At 42.8% G+C, this 17162-nt stretch overlaps 1 protein-coding gene across 1 annotated transcript in view; it reads right to left on the bottom strand.

Moving 5' to 3' along the window:
* Positions 1-435: 435 nt before the first annotated feature.
* Positions 436-17162, bottom strand: part of si:ch211-129c21.1 (uncharacterized protein LOC563087 homolog) — a 121730-nt gene continuing 105003 nt past the window's right edge. Inside the window, 2 exon segments of the mRNA XM_034180754.1 lie at positions 436-1271; positions 1384-1603. Coding sequence (XP_034036645.1) covers positions 577-1271; positions 1384-1603 — 915 coding nt within the window. The 3' untranslated portion in view covers positions 436-576.

The raw sequence follows: 17162 nt of genomic DNA, 5'->3' as shown, positions 1-17162 counted from the left end.
TCTCCTGTGGAACCAGCTCCCAATTCAGATCAGGGAGACAGATACCCTCTCTACTTTTAAGATTAGGCTTAAAACTTTCCTTTTCGCTAAGGCTTATAGTTAGGGCTGGATCGGGTGACCCTGGACCATCCCTTGGTTATGCTGCTTTAGACGTAGATTGTGTGTGGGGGGGGGGTTCCCATGATGCACTGTTTCTTTCTCTTTTTGCTCCGTATGCATCACTCTGCATTTAATCATTAGTGATCGATCTCTGCCCCCCTTCACGGCATGTCTTTTTCCTGTTTTTTTCCCTCAGCCCCAACCAGTCTCAGCAGAAGACTGCCCCTCCCTGAGCCTGGTTCTGCTGGAGGTTTCTTCCTGTTAAAAGGGAGTTTTTCCTTCCCACTGTGGCCAAGTGCTTGCTCATAGGGGGTCGTTTTGACCGTTGGGGTTTTTCATAATTATTGTATGGCCTTGCCTTACAATATGGAGCGTCTTGGGGCAACTGTTTGTTGTGATTTGGCGCTATATAAGAAAAAAGTTGATTGATTGATTGATTGGATACGTGGGTTGTGAGATATTTGGAGAGAGTCAGAATCAAATCTCTGACTCGTCCTTGATGAACCCCTCCAGATGTGAAATGCTGGTCGTGGAGGTTAAGTGTTGGTGGCCACTGCCAGCACAGTGGTTGCTGTTGGGACTGCTCAGTCCCACAGACTCAGAACCTGCAGGGTTCCTCTCCGACAGTCTGCTCTTGACCTGCATGTAATTAGCTGAGTTAACCTCAGTGTCACCGGTGTGCTGCACAAACTTTAAATATTCCGAGCGTCTTTGAGTCCAGATCCACAGGGCACCACTTGTCAGGCAGAGACACAGCACTGCGAGCAGAGCCACGGCCGTCTGCAGACTGCTGATCCTTCCCATGTCACTGAGGTTCTCGGGGGCTTCCCCGTTCTCCTGCTCAAGTGCAGGTGTGGTCATGAGGTCGGGGTCAGCAGTGGTGCTGCCCCCCTCTGTTGGGTCTGGGCCGGGCTATAAGTGATAAACCATCATGGTCTGGTTGTACATTCTGCCACTGATCCACTCCACGGAGTCACAGGCGTACAGGCCCGCGTCTGACTCAGACACGTTCAGGATGAGGAGGCCTTCGCTGTAAATGTAGTATTTGCTGTTGGGGTTAAGTACTTGACCAGAGAATCTCCAGAAGACCTGCGCCAGGTTGGAGTGGCTCCGACACGGTAGGTGAATGTTGTTCTCTGGAACCAGAGTAAAGTCTGCCACTGGGACCGGATCTAAAAACACACACAGAACACACACAGAACTCTCTAAGTACTCAGAGATACTGTGACAGGGAGGTCGTCCTGTGTACAAGACCCCCCTGGTACCACATGCATGTGAACGTACCTGGTTGAGGACACAGAGAAACGTCTCCGTCCTGCAGACTCTGGACCACAGCATTTGAGGAGGAAGCTAAGCTGCTAACTGAGGAGCAGCACTGAGAGGACAGGTCCCAGGCACAGTAAGGATCCCGGGCCAGGACGCAGTCCACACAAATCCGGTAAGAGCTGCAGTTACAAACCGGGACCTGAACAACACCGAGGTTAGAACCTGCATACAGCTGGCCCTGTGTGTGCACACACACAAAGCACAATGGTGACCTGACTCGGTCCACAAGAAAGGCTTCAGGGTTTGACACCAGTCCTGCTGACAGAAAGACTCAATAAAGAATAAATAATCTCCTCCACTGTAAACTCTCAGCTCAGTGGACGACAATGACCAGTGTTATGAATGAAACACAAACAATAATCTATGAGTTTGTGCTATAATGCAAGACATTAATAATGGATTTTCAGTAATATTACACATTTCACTAACACATATTACAATCTACGTTTAACCTGAAAGCAGCCCTGTGGAGTTCCACATTGATAAATCTGCTGTACATCAAGACTGACTGAATTTGATAAGAATCAGCCCAATAAAGGAGTTTTTTGATTTGTCAGTTAAACTTGATTCACTTTTGTCTGCAAGTTGCTGTGACCAGTCAGTGTTTGCTGGAGAGATCAACACACAGTGCTGCAAAGATGCAGAGATGGTTGTCCTTCTGGAAGGTTCTCTTTTCTCCACAGACAAATGTTGGAGCTCTGACAGAGTTGACTTCATGCTTGGTTTGTGCTCTGACTGTCAACTGTGGGACCTTATGGTGTGCGTCTTTCCAAATCATGTCCAATCAACGGAATTGACCCCAGGGGGACTCCAATTAATCTGTAGAAACATCTCAAGGATGATCAGTGAAAACAGGAGGCACCTGAGCTCAATTTTGAGTATCATGGAAAAGGCTGTGAAGACTTACGGACATGTTTCTTTTAAACTTATGTACATGTGATTTCTTAGGTGTTTTTTTATATAAATTTACAAAAATGTTAAAACAAAAACTTTTTTCACATTATTATGGGGTGTTGTGTGTAGAATTTTGAAGGAAAAAAAAGAATTTCATCCATTTTGGAATAAGACTGTAACATACCAAAAAGTGACTTTCCAGATGTATATATACTGTGTGGTCGATAAGCCTAGTAAGGTTTTTTTTTTTATTAGGTAGGGTTTTATTTCTTAGCAGTTGCAGGATATTTTTACACCATATGTTCATTTTTGTGAAGTTGGACTGAGGTGTACCCCTTAAGACTGAGGGCTAATCCTCCAGATGCACTTTATAAGACTTGATGAAGCATAAATGACATTTTGTCCTCATCTGTTTGTCCATCATGCCAGTTTTGTGCTGTGAATGTCTTGAATTGAAAGGGAGCTTACCTCATCGTGAATCAAGTGCTATTGTGTTTAATATGAATGTGCCTAGACTTTAATGATTATATTGTATTGCTTGAAATAACGAAAGTCAATCTTGACTCCCATCCCATGGGAATCCCACGGGAATCCTGTGACCCGTGGGATTCCCATGGGATGGGAGTCAAGATTGCTATTCATCATGTGATTGGGACGGTACGGGATTAAAAGTTCACGGGAGCGAGAACAACACGTTATAAGAAACTAAACTGTCTCTGCCTTTATTCGTCTCTGGACTGTTCTGATGGTTCGTCCTGTTCACTCCGTGTGCACGTGTCAGTGACAGTTAGACTGAAATTATGAGATGAAATAAATTGTCAAAATTCCTTAAAATGAGAATATATGAATGAACAGAATAAAAATCACACACACGTGTGTTTAAAAAAACCTGATGTGGAGAAACTCTGCAGTGATGTTCAGAAGCAGAAATCACATAAAGCAGCTGAGAACTCTGAACTTTAACAGGCTGTTATTTTACAAAGATATTTATTTTAGATGGTTTAATGGAGTTGTTTAATGTTCAAGCACAAAACGTGACTGAGGAGGAGAAAAAAGAGGAAATGAACTCTATAGTCAGAATAAAAATACAAGCTGCTGATTTTGTTATTTTTCAAAGTTATCAGGCCACAGTTCTGAGTTAAAGTAAGTTACCTCTTATTATTTTCAAAAATCACGAGTCAAATCAGTCTGCATTGTTCAGTTTTTCCTGCACGTTTGTGTATTTTTTTTCCTTCTTTATAAGAGTTTGGTTTTTGTGTTTGTTCTACTACAAAGTTTTAAAAAACAGTAAAATGTTAACACTTTTCTTTATAGCAGTTCTTTAATTTCAGAAATGGAACAGAAACAACCACAAATAAAAAAGTAGGATCTGTATAATAAAAATGATGTTATATTCCCAGTTTCTCCACTCACAGCCACAGAGGCCAAACATTCTTCCAAAGTTGTGTCTTGGTGGCTTCCCTCACTTGTCTCCTTCCAGCATGGACATTTAGTTTTTGAGAGCTGCCTACCTGACACAGATGTACCATAAAGTACCACACTGTTTGTATTTCTGAATGATTGATATAAATGAAGTCTAAGAAATATTCAGTGAGTTGAAAATGTTCATGTTTTCATCCTCTGACATTTCTCAAGAAAACTGGCTGTAAATATTATTAACTAATTCTTAAATTTAGAATAAACTGCCCTGTCCCAACCTTTTTTCTTGGAAAATGCTGCAGGCCTCAAATGTAGGAATGAATATATAGTGAGGAAAATAAGTATTTGAACACCCTGCATTTTGCAAGTTCTCCCTCTTAGAAATCATGGAGGGGTCTGAAATTTTAATCTTAGATGCATGTCCACTGTGAGAGACATAATCTAAAACAAACAAACAAAAATCCAGAAATCACAATGTATGATTTTTTTAAAATAATTTATTTGTATGTTACTGCTGCAAATAAGTATTTGATCACCAACCAACCAGCAAGAATTCTGTCTCACACAGACCTGTTAATTTTTCTTTAAGAAGCCCTCTTATTCTGCACTCTTTACCTGTATTAACTGCACCTGTTTGAACTTGTTACCTGTATAAAAGACACCTGTTCACACAATCAATCACACTCCAACCTGTCCACCATAGCCAAGACCAAAGAGCTGTCTAAGGACACCAGGGACAAAACTGTAGACCTGCACAAGGCTGGGATGGACTACAGGACAACAGGCAAGCAGCTTGGTAGAAGACAGCAACTGTTATGATTATTTATTAGAAAGTGGAAGAAACACAAGATGACTGTCAATCTCCCTCGGTCTGGGATTCCATGCAAGATCTCACTTTGTGGAGTAAGGATGATTCTGAGAAAGCTCAGAACTACACAGGAGGACCTGGTCAGTGACCTGAAGAGAGCTGGGACCACAGTCACAAAGATTACATTAGTAACACATGATGCTGTCATGGTTTAAAATCCTGCAGGGCAGCAAGGTCCCCCTGCTCAAGCCAGCACATGTCCAGGCCCGTTTGAAGTTCACCAGTGACCATCTGGATGATCCAGAGGAGGCATGGGAGAAGGTCATGTGGTCAGATGAGACCAGAATAGAGCTTTTTGGAATCAACTCCACTTACCATGTTTAGAGGATGAGAACAACCCCAAGAAAACCATCCCAACCGTGAAGCATGGGGGTGGAAACATCATACTCTGGGGGTGCTGGTGCTCTTCTGCAAAGGGGACAGGACGACTGCACCGTATTGAAGGGAGGATGGATGGGGTCATGTATTGTGAGATTTTGTCAAACAACCTCCTTCCCTCAGTAAGAGCATTGAAGATGGGTCACGGCTGGGTCTTCCAGCATGACAATGACCCCAAACACACAGCCAGGGCAACTAAGGAGGGGCTCCGTAAGAAGCATTTCAAGGTCCTGGAGTGGCCTGGCCAGTCTCCAGACCTGAACTCAATAGAAAATCTTTGGAGGGAGCTGAAACTCCAAACATGAAAGATCTAGAGAAGATCTGTATGGAGGAGTGGACCAAAATCCCTGCTGCAGTGTGTGAAAACCTGGTGAAAAACTACAGGAAACGTTTGACCTCTGTAATTGCAAACAAAGGCTACTGTACCAAATATTAACATTGATTTTCACAGGTGTTCAAATACTTATTTGCAGCAGTAACATACAAATAAATTATTTTAAAAAAATCATACTTTGTGATTTCCGGATCTTTTTTTTTTTTTTTAATTATGTCTTTCACAGTGGACATGCACCTAAGATGAAAATTTCAGACCCCTCCATGATTTCTAAGTGGGAGAACTTGCAAAATCACAGGGTGTTCAAATACTTATTTTCCTCACTGTAGATTAACAAAAAATAAATAAAAATAAAGCTGATCTCACAAAACATGAAATATGTTGGTTTCATACAGTCTGCAGTTACAGAAATAGAAGACAAAGTAAATGTCAGGATCATTACTTGTCCATCACCACCACATTTTGAAAAAGTATAAGACCACAGGCCATGCATTATTTATGTTTTGTGTCTTTTAGTGATGTTTTTATTTTAAATATTGTTTTAGACAATAAGTGCCTCCCTGTATTACCACAGATTAACTGTTCCTGTTGCCACATCTTCTGAAATAAAATCTGCAGAACACTAAAGCCCACAAACTAAAAGAATGTAAAAAATGGGAGCGGTACAGCAGCGGGAGTCAGTCTGAATGGGAGCGGGATGGGAGTGAGAGTCATTTTACCAGGAGTGGGACAGGACAGGATTTTTTTTTTTTTTTTTGCTCTGGCTCAGGATTGGGATGGGACAGGAGTGAAAATCTACTCCCATGTAACCCTGTACTGTAGAGGACTGTATCTCTTCCCAGTACAGCGTACCACTGCTTTCACCTCTGCAAACAAGTATTACCCAATCAAATTTCTTTTACTTTTATACTGTAGTAATGAGTAACAAAGATGGTTAAGGGAAATGTATCATAATAAAAGTATACATTTTATTGAGGAAATGTAGTGGAGTAAAAGTGAAAGTTTCCAGAAATGTAAATAATGAAGTAAAATACAGATATGTCAAAATTCTACTTAAGTACAGTAACAAAGTATTTCTACTTTACAACACTGGAGACAGTAATGTGTGTGGGAAAAGCAAAAACAGGGACTTATTATGTACAAGGTCTATTAGAAAAGTATCCAAACTTATTATTTAAAAAAAAACAAAAACATATGGATTTGAATCACGTGTGATTGCGTCAGACAAGCTTGAACCCTCGTGTGCATGTGTGAGTTTTTTCACGCCTGTCGGTTGCGTCATTCGCCTGTGAGCAGGCTTTGTGTGAGCAGTGGTCCACCCCTCTCGTCTATTTTTTATTGCGAATAAATGTCTGAATGATTTGGAGCTTTGCTGCATCAATTTTTGTCCAGAAACTGTGAGAGACCTCCAGGTGGACACTGTTCGGAAAATTAATATGGCTTTTAGGGACGATTTTATGGGGATTAAACAGATTATGGGGTGTTACTGCCACTTTAAGGACGGCCCACAACTCCTGAGAACGCGGCGCGCTCCCAGCCCCCATCGACAGGCTGACACCCCGCTGGAACAACCAGATCATTTCCAACATGAAGGCTTTGTTGATCTGCGACCTCGTCTGACTTTCACAAAAAGGCAGAAGATGTGGACATCAGCACTTTTTTGGCACATTCCACTGTTACAGGAGTTTTTTTTCATGGAAAAAGAAGCGGAGGGACGCGCCACGGAGCCGTTCATTACGCGGCACAAAACCACCTCGGTGTTGGTCTCACAGGACGGCTTTCAGGTGGATTTCAGACGGATTCCGGTTGCTTTCCAGTCGTGTGAATATCCGATTATGATTGTGCATGAGCTGGACATGGCAGAACATGTCCTGTGAGGCTTCATCACCGCGTTTCTTTGCGCCGAGCGGCTGCACTGCGACGCGCGGAACTCCTCCGCACATCTGTCTTAATGTGCAGAAAAAGTGCTGATGTCCACATCTTCTGCCTTTTTGTGAAAGTCAGACGAGGTCCTGGATCAACAAAGCCTCATGTTGCAAATGATCTGGTTGTTCCAGCGGGGTGTCAGTCTGTCGATGGGGGCTGGGAGCGCGCCGCGCTCTCAGGAGTTGTGGGCCGTCCTTAAAGTGGCAGTAACACTCTGTAATCTGTTTAACCCCCATAAAATCGTTAATTTTCCGAACGGTGTCCACCTGGAGGTCTCTCACAGTTTCTGGAAAAAAATTGATGCAGCAAAGCTCCAAATCGTTCAGACATTTATTCGTAATAAAAAATAGATGAGAGGGGTGGACCACACCTCACTCAAAGCCTGCTCACAGGCGAATGACGCAACCGACAGGCATGAAAAAACTCACGCATGCGCACGAAGGTTCAAGCTTGTCTGACACAATCACACGTGATTCAAATCCATATGGTTTTTTAAAAAAATAATAAGGTCGAATACTTTTCTAATAGACCTCGTACATTAACAACCTTGTGCCATGAGTCTTCACTGCACCAATTATATACTGCCCAAAAGATTTAAAGGAACCCTAACCCTAACCCCAACCCTTAATTATTTATAGTTAGTATATTAATTATATTGTTGTTGGTACCTTTAAGGGCTTACAGTCATTATGCTACCCCACATGGATGGACAATGAGCTTCAGTACACTACATTTTAGCATGTTGGAAAGCTAAGTCCTACTTCTGCAGTTATTTTGGTGAATATAACTCAAAGTAAAGTTTATAGCACATTATATTTCAGAGACAACAATATTGTAATGTAACTAATTACTCTGAAATAACAGTAACTAGTAATCTATCATTGCCCAACACTGATGATAAGTCTGCTCATTTATTGATTTGACTGATGTATTTTCATCATGCTGATATTTGTTTTGTTTATTGTTGAATGTTTTGCTTTTGTGTTTAAATATATTTATTTATTTGACTGCAGTGTTTTCGTCATGCTTTTAATACATTTATTTATTTGACTAATGTGTTTTTTCATGTTTTTAAAAATCTATTTATTTGACTGATGTATTTTTCCCATTAATATTTCTGTCTTTTATTTATTGTTGAATGTTTAGCTTTTGTGTTTAAAATATATTGATTTATTTGACTGGTTGTGTTTTTTCATATTTTTAAAAATATATATATTTATTTGACTGATGTATTTTTCCCATTAATATTTCTGTTTTATTTATTGTTGAATGTTTAGCTTTTGTGTTTTAAATATATTTATTCGACTAATGTATTTTTCATGTTGATATTTGTGTTTTATTTATTGTAGATTTTTTATTTAGTTTTTTAATATAGCTATTTATTTGACTGATGTGTTTTTCACGTCGATAATTCTGTTTTATTTATTGTAGAATTTTTTGATGTAGTTTTTTTAATATATGTATTTATTTAACCAATGTGTTTTTTCATGTTATTTCTGTGTTTTATTTAATGTAGGGTTTTTTATGTAGTGTTTTTAATTATCAGGACTGGTTCCACAGAAAAGCTGGACACAAATGCAGGACTCGATGACAGAGCTCTGTGAGTAGAAACAGTTTACTGGAGCAGTAAACAGGGTCCGGTACACAAAAAGGCAGTCCAACAAGAGCAGAAATACTTGGAACATCAGGCTTAGACGTGGTTGATAATACAGGCAGGTGGTCATTACACACGAGAGGCAAGCAGGTCAGGAATACACAAAAACAGAGCTCGAGAGTAGGCACAAGGCACAACAATCTGGCGAAGGAATAAGGCAACTGGACTTAACGGGCTTAACCTGGCTGACATGGAAAGTGGGATGAATACGCATGGAACCAGGTAATTGAAGACGGACAGAGACAGGATTGATGACCTTAGACACAGGAAATGGACCGACAAACCTAGGAGCGAATTTGCGCGGCACCCCTCGGAGTGGCAAATGCCGGGTCGATAACCAAACCTTTTGGCCAGCCGAGTAGGCAGGGGCAGAAGACCGCTTACGGTCTGCAGCCCGCTTATAAAGGGTGGAAGATCGGCAAAGGGCACGACGAGCCCGCTCCCAGATTCGCCGGCACTGAGTGATCAAGCTGAGGGCAGATGGAACTGGGGACCGAAGAGTTGTGGATGAGAACAAAGATGGCTGATGACCAAAGACGACATGAAATGGAGAATAACCGGATGAGGCAGAAGGCAAACTATTGTGTGCTAATTCGATCCAAGCTAACTGTGATGACCAAGTAGATGGGTGCTGCGAACACAAAACCCTAAGCCCCTTTTCCAACTCCTGATTAAAATGTTCGGTCTGCCCGTTAGCTTGTGGATGATACCCAGAAGTTAGACTGGAGGTAGCCCCGAGGAGACGGCAGAATTCCCTCCAAAATCCAGCGATGAACTGAGGACCCCGGTCGGAGACAATATCCTGCGGGAAACCATGAAGATGGAATACGTGAGTAAGCATAACCTCAGCTAGTTCTTTGGCAGTAGGTAACTTAAGTAAAGGCACGAAATGACACATCTTGGATAAACGATCCACTACACTCAAAATGAAAGTGTGTCCCTTTGATGGTGGAAGTCCAGTGACAAAGTCTATGGATATTTGAGTCCAAGGTTGTCTTGGTATAGGGAGAGGCAATAATGTACCGGCTGGTGGACGTGAGGAGGATTTATGCACAGCGCAAACCTGACAGGCATTCACAAACTCTGTAACATTAGTGACCATACGTGGCCAGCAGAAACGTTGTTGTAACACATATGTAGTTTTCTTTATTCCTGGATGACAAGCAAAATGACTACTGTGTCCCCAGTTAATCACCTCCCCCCTGAGTGAAGCTGGAACAAACAACTTGCCCAGCGGGTATGCATTCTGTCTCTAGAGCAGCTTTCACCTGGGATTCTATTTCCCAGGTTATGGCAGAGACAAAACAAGAAGGTGGAAGAATGTTGCCAGAATCGGATATGGCTTCAGGACCATCATATTGTCTCAGAGCGCATCAGGTTTTCCGTTCTTAATAAGCGATGACGAAGTCAAAACGACTGAAAAATATAGCCCACCGGGCCTGACGCGCATTAAGCCGTTTCGCTGTTCTTAAATACGCTAAATTCTTATGGTCAGTATAAACCATAAAAGGCACTTGTGCCCCCTCCAGCCAGTGACACCACTCCTCCAAGGCCACTTTGATCGCTAGCAGTTCGCGATCGCCAATGCAGTAATTACGCTCGGCGGAAGACAACTTGTGGGACAGAAAAGCACAAGGATGAAGCCTTTTGTTGGAGGGATTCATCTGAGACAAGATTGCCCCCACACAGACATCAGAAGCATCGACTTCGACCACGAACTGCCGTGCGGGGTCAGGAAGGAGTAGCACAGGGGCTGACGTAAAGTGTTGTTTTAGGACCCTGAAGACCTCTTCACATTCCGGGGTCCACTTGAACGGCCGTAAGAACGAGGTCACATTATGCAGTGGAGCAGCGACCGTACTGAAATTTTGGATGAACTTACGGTAAAAGTTCGCAAAGCCCAGAAACCTCTGGACCTCCTTACAGTTCGTCGGAACTGCCCACTCATGCACTGCCGCCACTTTAACTGGGTCAATCTGAATCCTCCCTTCTGAGATTACAAACCCTAAAAAAGATACAGTTGGTCTATGGAATTCACATTTTTCTGCCTTGACATACAGATCATTGTGCAGCAGGGTTTGCAAGACTGTGCGCACATGCTGGGTGTGGGTCTTGAGATCAGGGGAAAAGATCAGGATGTCATCTAAATAAACAAACATGAAGTTATTCAAAAAGTCACGTAAAACATCATTAACCAGGTTTTGGAAAATGGCCGGTGCGTTGGTGAACCCAAAAGGCATCACTAGATATTCGTAATGACCGGTGGGAATGTTAAATGCCGTTTTCCATTCATCTCCTTGCTTGATTCAGACTAAAAGGTAAGCATTGCGTAGGTCTAATTTAGTGAAAATCCTGGCGCCTTCTAATAACTCAAAGGCAGTTAAGATCAAAGGCAGAGGATAGCGGTTTTTCACAGTGATTTAATTTAATCCTCGATAATCAATACATGGCCAAAATGACTTATCCTTTTTCTCTACAAAGAAGAAACCCGCCCCTGCAGGCGATGAAGAGGAATGAATTAAACCCACATCGAGCGATTCTTAGATGTATTTTTGCATGGCGATGCGTTCAGGACCTGACAGCGAAAACAGTTTTCCCCGCGGTGGGCTCGCCCCTGGCAACAACTCGATCGCACAGTCATAAATGTGATGAGGAGGCAGTGATTTTGCCTTCGCTTTGCTAAACACCGGTGCTAAATCATGGTAACAGGAAGGTACTCCCTCCAGATCAGGAGTACCATTTGATGGAGGTGTAGGAATTTTTATCAAACAATTTTTTGAACGAGAAGGCCCCCATGAAATTATCGTCCCGTTGACCCAGTCGAAAACAGGACTGTGTTGTTGCAGCCAGGGATGCCCCAGAATAACAGGATGAGTCATCTTATCTAAGACAAAGAAGCTGATTGACTCCACATGGTTCTCATTGACAGTTAAGCAGACTGACTGAGTGCAGTAAGAAATTTGTCCCATATCATGGCCATCCACAGCCTTCATCACCAGAGGTCGTGAGAGATGGTAGAATTTGAGGTGCAGAGATCTGGCGATAGATGATAATATAAGATTAGCGTCAGACCCAGAATCCACAAAAGCGGGCACAGAAACGGAGGACTGATCAGATTCTAATTTGGCAGAAATAGTATTCTGAGAGGCCGAGGAAAAAATTGAATTGTGACTCACCCGCACCGCTGGCTGAGAATTACCGGAGGCACCCTTGGCTGAACAACCAGAAACCACGACTCGACTGACCACAATAAAAACAGAGTCCATCCTCCCGTCTGCGGCATCGTTCCTCCCCCGACAGCCGTGCATGGCCCCGCAGCCACGATCTGTCAGTGCTGCAGAGTGCGGAGTCGGCCTCTGAGCGACGTGACGAGGGGCTCGGATGAGTGGGCGTGGTGGTTGGAGACGAGCCTCCCGGCGGGGCCGTTCAGCCAAGCGCCGGTCAATCCAGATAACCAGAGCAATTAGTTCATCGAGGTCATCTGGAAGATCCGTAGGGATTAATCGATCCTGGATGTCCGTAGAAAGCCTGCGGAAAAACACATCAAGGAGTGCGGCCGGGTTCCATTCACTCTTGGTGGCAAGGATGCGGAAGTCGACAGCGTAGACCGCCACCCGACGAATGCCCTGCTTAAGCCTCAGGAGGGAGCGCGCCACCTCGCGTCCCGGGGATGTGTGTTGGAAAACCTGCCAGAGCACAACGGTGAATGCCTGAAGGGAGGAGCAAGATGGCGACCGACGGCTCCATTCAGCGGTTGCCCATGCCGCAGCCCAGCCGGACAGGTGAGATATCATATATGCTATCATCGCCCTTTCAGATGGGAACATAGATGACATTAGTTCAAAGTGCAACTCACACTGTGTAATAAAGGGCAACACGTCGCCAGTTTCTCTGGAGAATCGTTCCAGAGGGGAAAGCTGAGTGCAGATGGCAGCCTCCGGTGTAGGAGCCGGAATGGCGGCCGGCGGGCTTGACAGAGAATGACTGGTGTTACCTTTTACCGGGTCCGGGCTGGCCTGAGGAACGAATCTTGACAGGAGTTGTTCTATCTGGGAGCTCACCAAGGACATGAAAGCATCTTGGCGTTGTGCTAGCTCGCTAAAGCCAGAGCTGAGAGCAGCGAGCTGGTCCTCTTGTTGGGCTAGCTGTCTGCTATGATGTCGAATGGCTAGCTGAAAGGGACTTGAGTCTGCTGCGTCCATCGTTGGCCAGATTGTTCTATCAGGACTGGTTCCACAGAAAAGCTGAACACAAATGCAGGACTCAATGACAGAGCTCTGTGAGTAGAAAGAGTTTACTGGAGCAGTAAACAGGGTCCGGTACACAAAAAGGCAGTCCAACAAGAGCAGAAATACTTGGAACATCAGGCTTAGACGTGGTTGATAATACAGGCAGGTGGTCATTACACACGAGAGGCAAGCAGGTCAGGAATACACAAAAACAGAGCTCGAGAGTAGGCACAAGGCACAACAATCTGGCGAAGGAATAAGGCAAACAGAGGAGTTTAAATACACCCAGGTGATGAGGTGCTGATAGGAAGCAGGTGTGCGTGGAATGCACTAGAAAGGGGGTGTGGCCAGACAAAGGGAAACACCCACCACCAAGAGCCAGCAGAGACAGACAAGAGAGAAAGGGACAGAGAGACCCAAATGGGGAAAACCCCCACAAGAAAAGCAGGCGAACAATAAAAAATCAAATAAAATCAATTTTTGTTTATATAGCGCCAAATCACAACAAACAGTTGCCCCAAGGCGCTTTATATTGTAAGGCAAGGCCATACAATAATTACAGAAAAACCCCAATGGTCAAAACGACCCCCTGTGTGCAAGCACTTGGCGACAGTGGGAAGGAAAAACTCCCTTTTAACAGGAAGAAACCTCCAGCAGAACCAGGCTCAGGGAGGGGCAGTCTTCTGCTGGGACTGGTTGGGGCTGAGGGAGAGAACCAGGAAAAAGACATGCTGTGGAGGGGAGCAGAGATCAATCACTAATGATTAAATGCAGAGTGGTGCATACAGAGCAAAAAGAGAAAGAAACAGTGCATCATGGGAACCCCCCAGCAGTCTACGTCTATAGCAGCATAACTAAGGGATGGTTCAGGGTCACCTGATCCAGCCCTAACTATAAGCTTTAGCAAAAAGGAAAGTTTTAAGCCTAATCTTAAAAGTAGAGAGGGTGTCTGTCTCCCTGATCTGAATTGGGAGCTGGTTCCACAGGAGAGGAGCCTGAAAGCTGAAGGCTCTGCCTCCCATTCTACTCTTACAAACCCTAGGAACTACAAGTAAGCCTGCAGTCTGAGAGCGAAGCGCTCTGTTGGGGTGATATGGTACTACGAGGTCCCTAAGATAAGATGGGACCTGATTATTCAAAACCTTATAAGTAAGAAGAAGAATTTTAAATTCTATTCTAGAATTAACAGGAAGCCAATGAAGAGAGGCCAATATGGGTGAGATATGCTCTCTCCTTCTAGTCCCGGTCAGCACTCTAGCTGCAGAATTTTGAATTAACTGAAGGCTTTTTAGGGAACTTTTAGGACAACCTGATAATAATGAATTACAATAGTCCAGCCTAGAGGAAATAAATGCATGAATTAGTTTTTCAGCATCACTCTGAGACAAGACCTTTCTGATTTTAGAGATATTGCGTAAATGCAAAAAAGCAGTCCTACATATTTGTTTAATATGCGCTTTGAATGACATATCCTGATCAAAAATGACTCCAAGATTTCTCACAGTATTACTAGAGGTTAGGGTAATGCCATCCAGAGTAAGGATCTGGTTAGACACCATGTTTCTAAGATTTGTGGGGCCAAGTACAATAACTTCAGTTTTATCTGAGTTTAAAAGCAGGAAATTAGAGGTCATCCATGTCTTTATGTCTGTAAGACAATCCTGCAGTTTAGCTAATTGGTGTGTGTCCTCTGGCTTCATGGATAGATAAAGCTGGGTATCATCTGCGTAACAATGAAAATTTAAGCAATACCGTCTAATAATACTGCCTAAGGGAAGCATGTATAAAGTGAATAAAATTGGTCCTAGCACAGAACCTTGTGGAACTCCATAATTAACTTTAGTCTGTGAAGAAGATTCCCCATTTACATGAACAAATTGTAATCTATTAGACAAATATGATTCAAACCACCGCAGCACAGTGCCTTTAATACCTATGACATGCTCTAATCTCTGTAATAAAATTTTATGGTCAACAGTATCAAAAGCAGCACTGAGGTCTAACAGAACAAGCACAGAGATGAGTCCACTGTCTGAGGCCATAAGAAGATCATTTGTAACCTTCACTAATGCTGTTTCTGTACTATGATGAATTCTAAAACCTGACTGAAACTCTTCAAATAGACCATTCCTCTGCAGATGATCAGTTAGCTGTTTTACAACTACCCTTTCAAGAATTTTTGAGAGAAAAGGAAGGTTGGAGATTGGCCTATAATTAGCTAAGATAGCTGGGTCAAGTGATGGCTTTTTAAGTAATGGTTTAATTACTGCCACATTAAAAGCCTGTGGTACATAGCCAACTAACAAAGATAGATTGATCATATTTAAGATCGAAGCATTAAATAATGGTAGGGCTTCCTTGAGCAGCCTGGTAGGAATGGGGTCTAATAAACATGTTGATGGTTTGGATGAAATAACTAATGAAAATAACTCAGACAGAACAATCTGAGAGAAAGAGTCTAACCAAATACCGGCATCACTGAAAGCAGCCAAAGATAACGATACGTCTTTGGGATGGTTATGAGTAATTTTTTCTCTAATAGTTAAAATTTTATTAGCAAAGAAAGTCATGAAGTCATTACTAGTTAAAGTTAATGGAATACTCAGCTCAATAGAGCTCTGACTCTTTGTCAGCCTGGCTACAGTGCTGAAAAGAAACCTGGGGTTGTTCTTATTTTCTTCAATTAGTGATGAGTAGAAAGATGTCCTAGCTTTACGGAGGGCTTTTTTTATAGAGCAACAGACTCTTTTTCCAGGCTAAGTGAAGATCTTCTAAATTAGTGAGATGCCATTTCCTCTCCAACTTACGGGTTATCTGCTTTAACCTACGAGTTTGTGAGTTATACCACGGAGTCAGGCACTTCTGATTTAAAGCTCTCTTTTTTAGAGGAGCTACAGCATCCAAAGTTGTCTTCAATGAGGATGTAAAACTATTGACGAGATACTCTATCTCACTTACAGAGTTTAGGTAGCTACTCTGCACTGTGTTGGTATATGGCATTAGAGAACATAAAGAAGGAATCATATCCTTAAACCTAGTTACAGCGCTTTCTGAAAGACTTCTAGTGTAATGAAACTTATTCCCCACTGCTGGGTAGTCCATCAGGGTAAATGTAAATGTTATTAAGAAATGATCAGACAGAAGGGAGTTTTCAGGGAATACTGTTAAGTCTTCTATTTCCATACCATAAGTCAGAACAAGATCTAAGATATGATTAAAGTGGTGGGTGGACTCATTTACATTTTGAGCAAAGCCAATTGAGTCTAATAATAGATTAAATGCAGTGCTGAGGCTGTCATTCTCAGCATCTATGTGGATGTTAAAATCGCCCACTATAATTATCTTATCTGAGCTAAGCACTAAGTCAGACAAAAGGTCTGAAAATTCACAGAGAAACTCACAGTAACGACCAGGTGGATGATAGATAATAACAAATAAAACTGGTTTTTGGGACTTCCAATTTGGATGGACAAGACTAAGAGTCAAGCTTTCAAATGAATTAAAGCTCTGTCTGGGTTTTTGATTAATTAATAAGCTGGAATGGAAGATTGCTGCTAATCCTCCGCCTCGGCCCGTGCTACGAGCATTCTGACAGTTAGTGTGACTCGGGGGTGTTGACTCATTTAAACTAACATATTCATCCTGCTGTAACCAGGTTTCTGTAAGGCAGAATAAATCAATATGTATATCATTTACCAACAGGGACTTAGAAGAGAGAGACCTAATGTTTAATAGACCACATTTAACTGTTTTAGTCTGTGGTGCAGTTGAAGGTGCTATATTATTTTTTCTTTTTGAATTTTTATGCTTAAATAGATTTTTGCTGGTTATTGGTGGTCTGGGAGCAGGCACCGTCTCTACGGGGATGGGGTAATGAGGGAATGGCAGGGGGAGAGAAGCTGCAGAGAGGTGTGTAAGACTACAACTCTGCTTCCTGGTCCCAACCCTGGATAGTCACGGTTTGGAGGATTTAAGAAAATTGGCCAGATTTCTAGAAATGAGAGCTGCTCCATCCAAAGTGGGATGGATGCCGTC

Source organism: Thalassophryne amazonica, chromosome 10 (assembly GCF_902500255.1).
Source record: "Thalassophryne amazonica chromosome 10, fThaAma1.1, whole genome shotgun sequence".
Taxonomy (NCBI): Eukaryota; Metazoa; Chordata; class Actinopteri; order Batrachoidiformes; family Batrachoididae; genus Thalassophryne; species Thalassophryne amazonica.
This window is presented reverse-complemented; position numbering and strand designations above follow the sequence as displayed.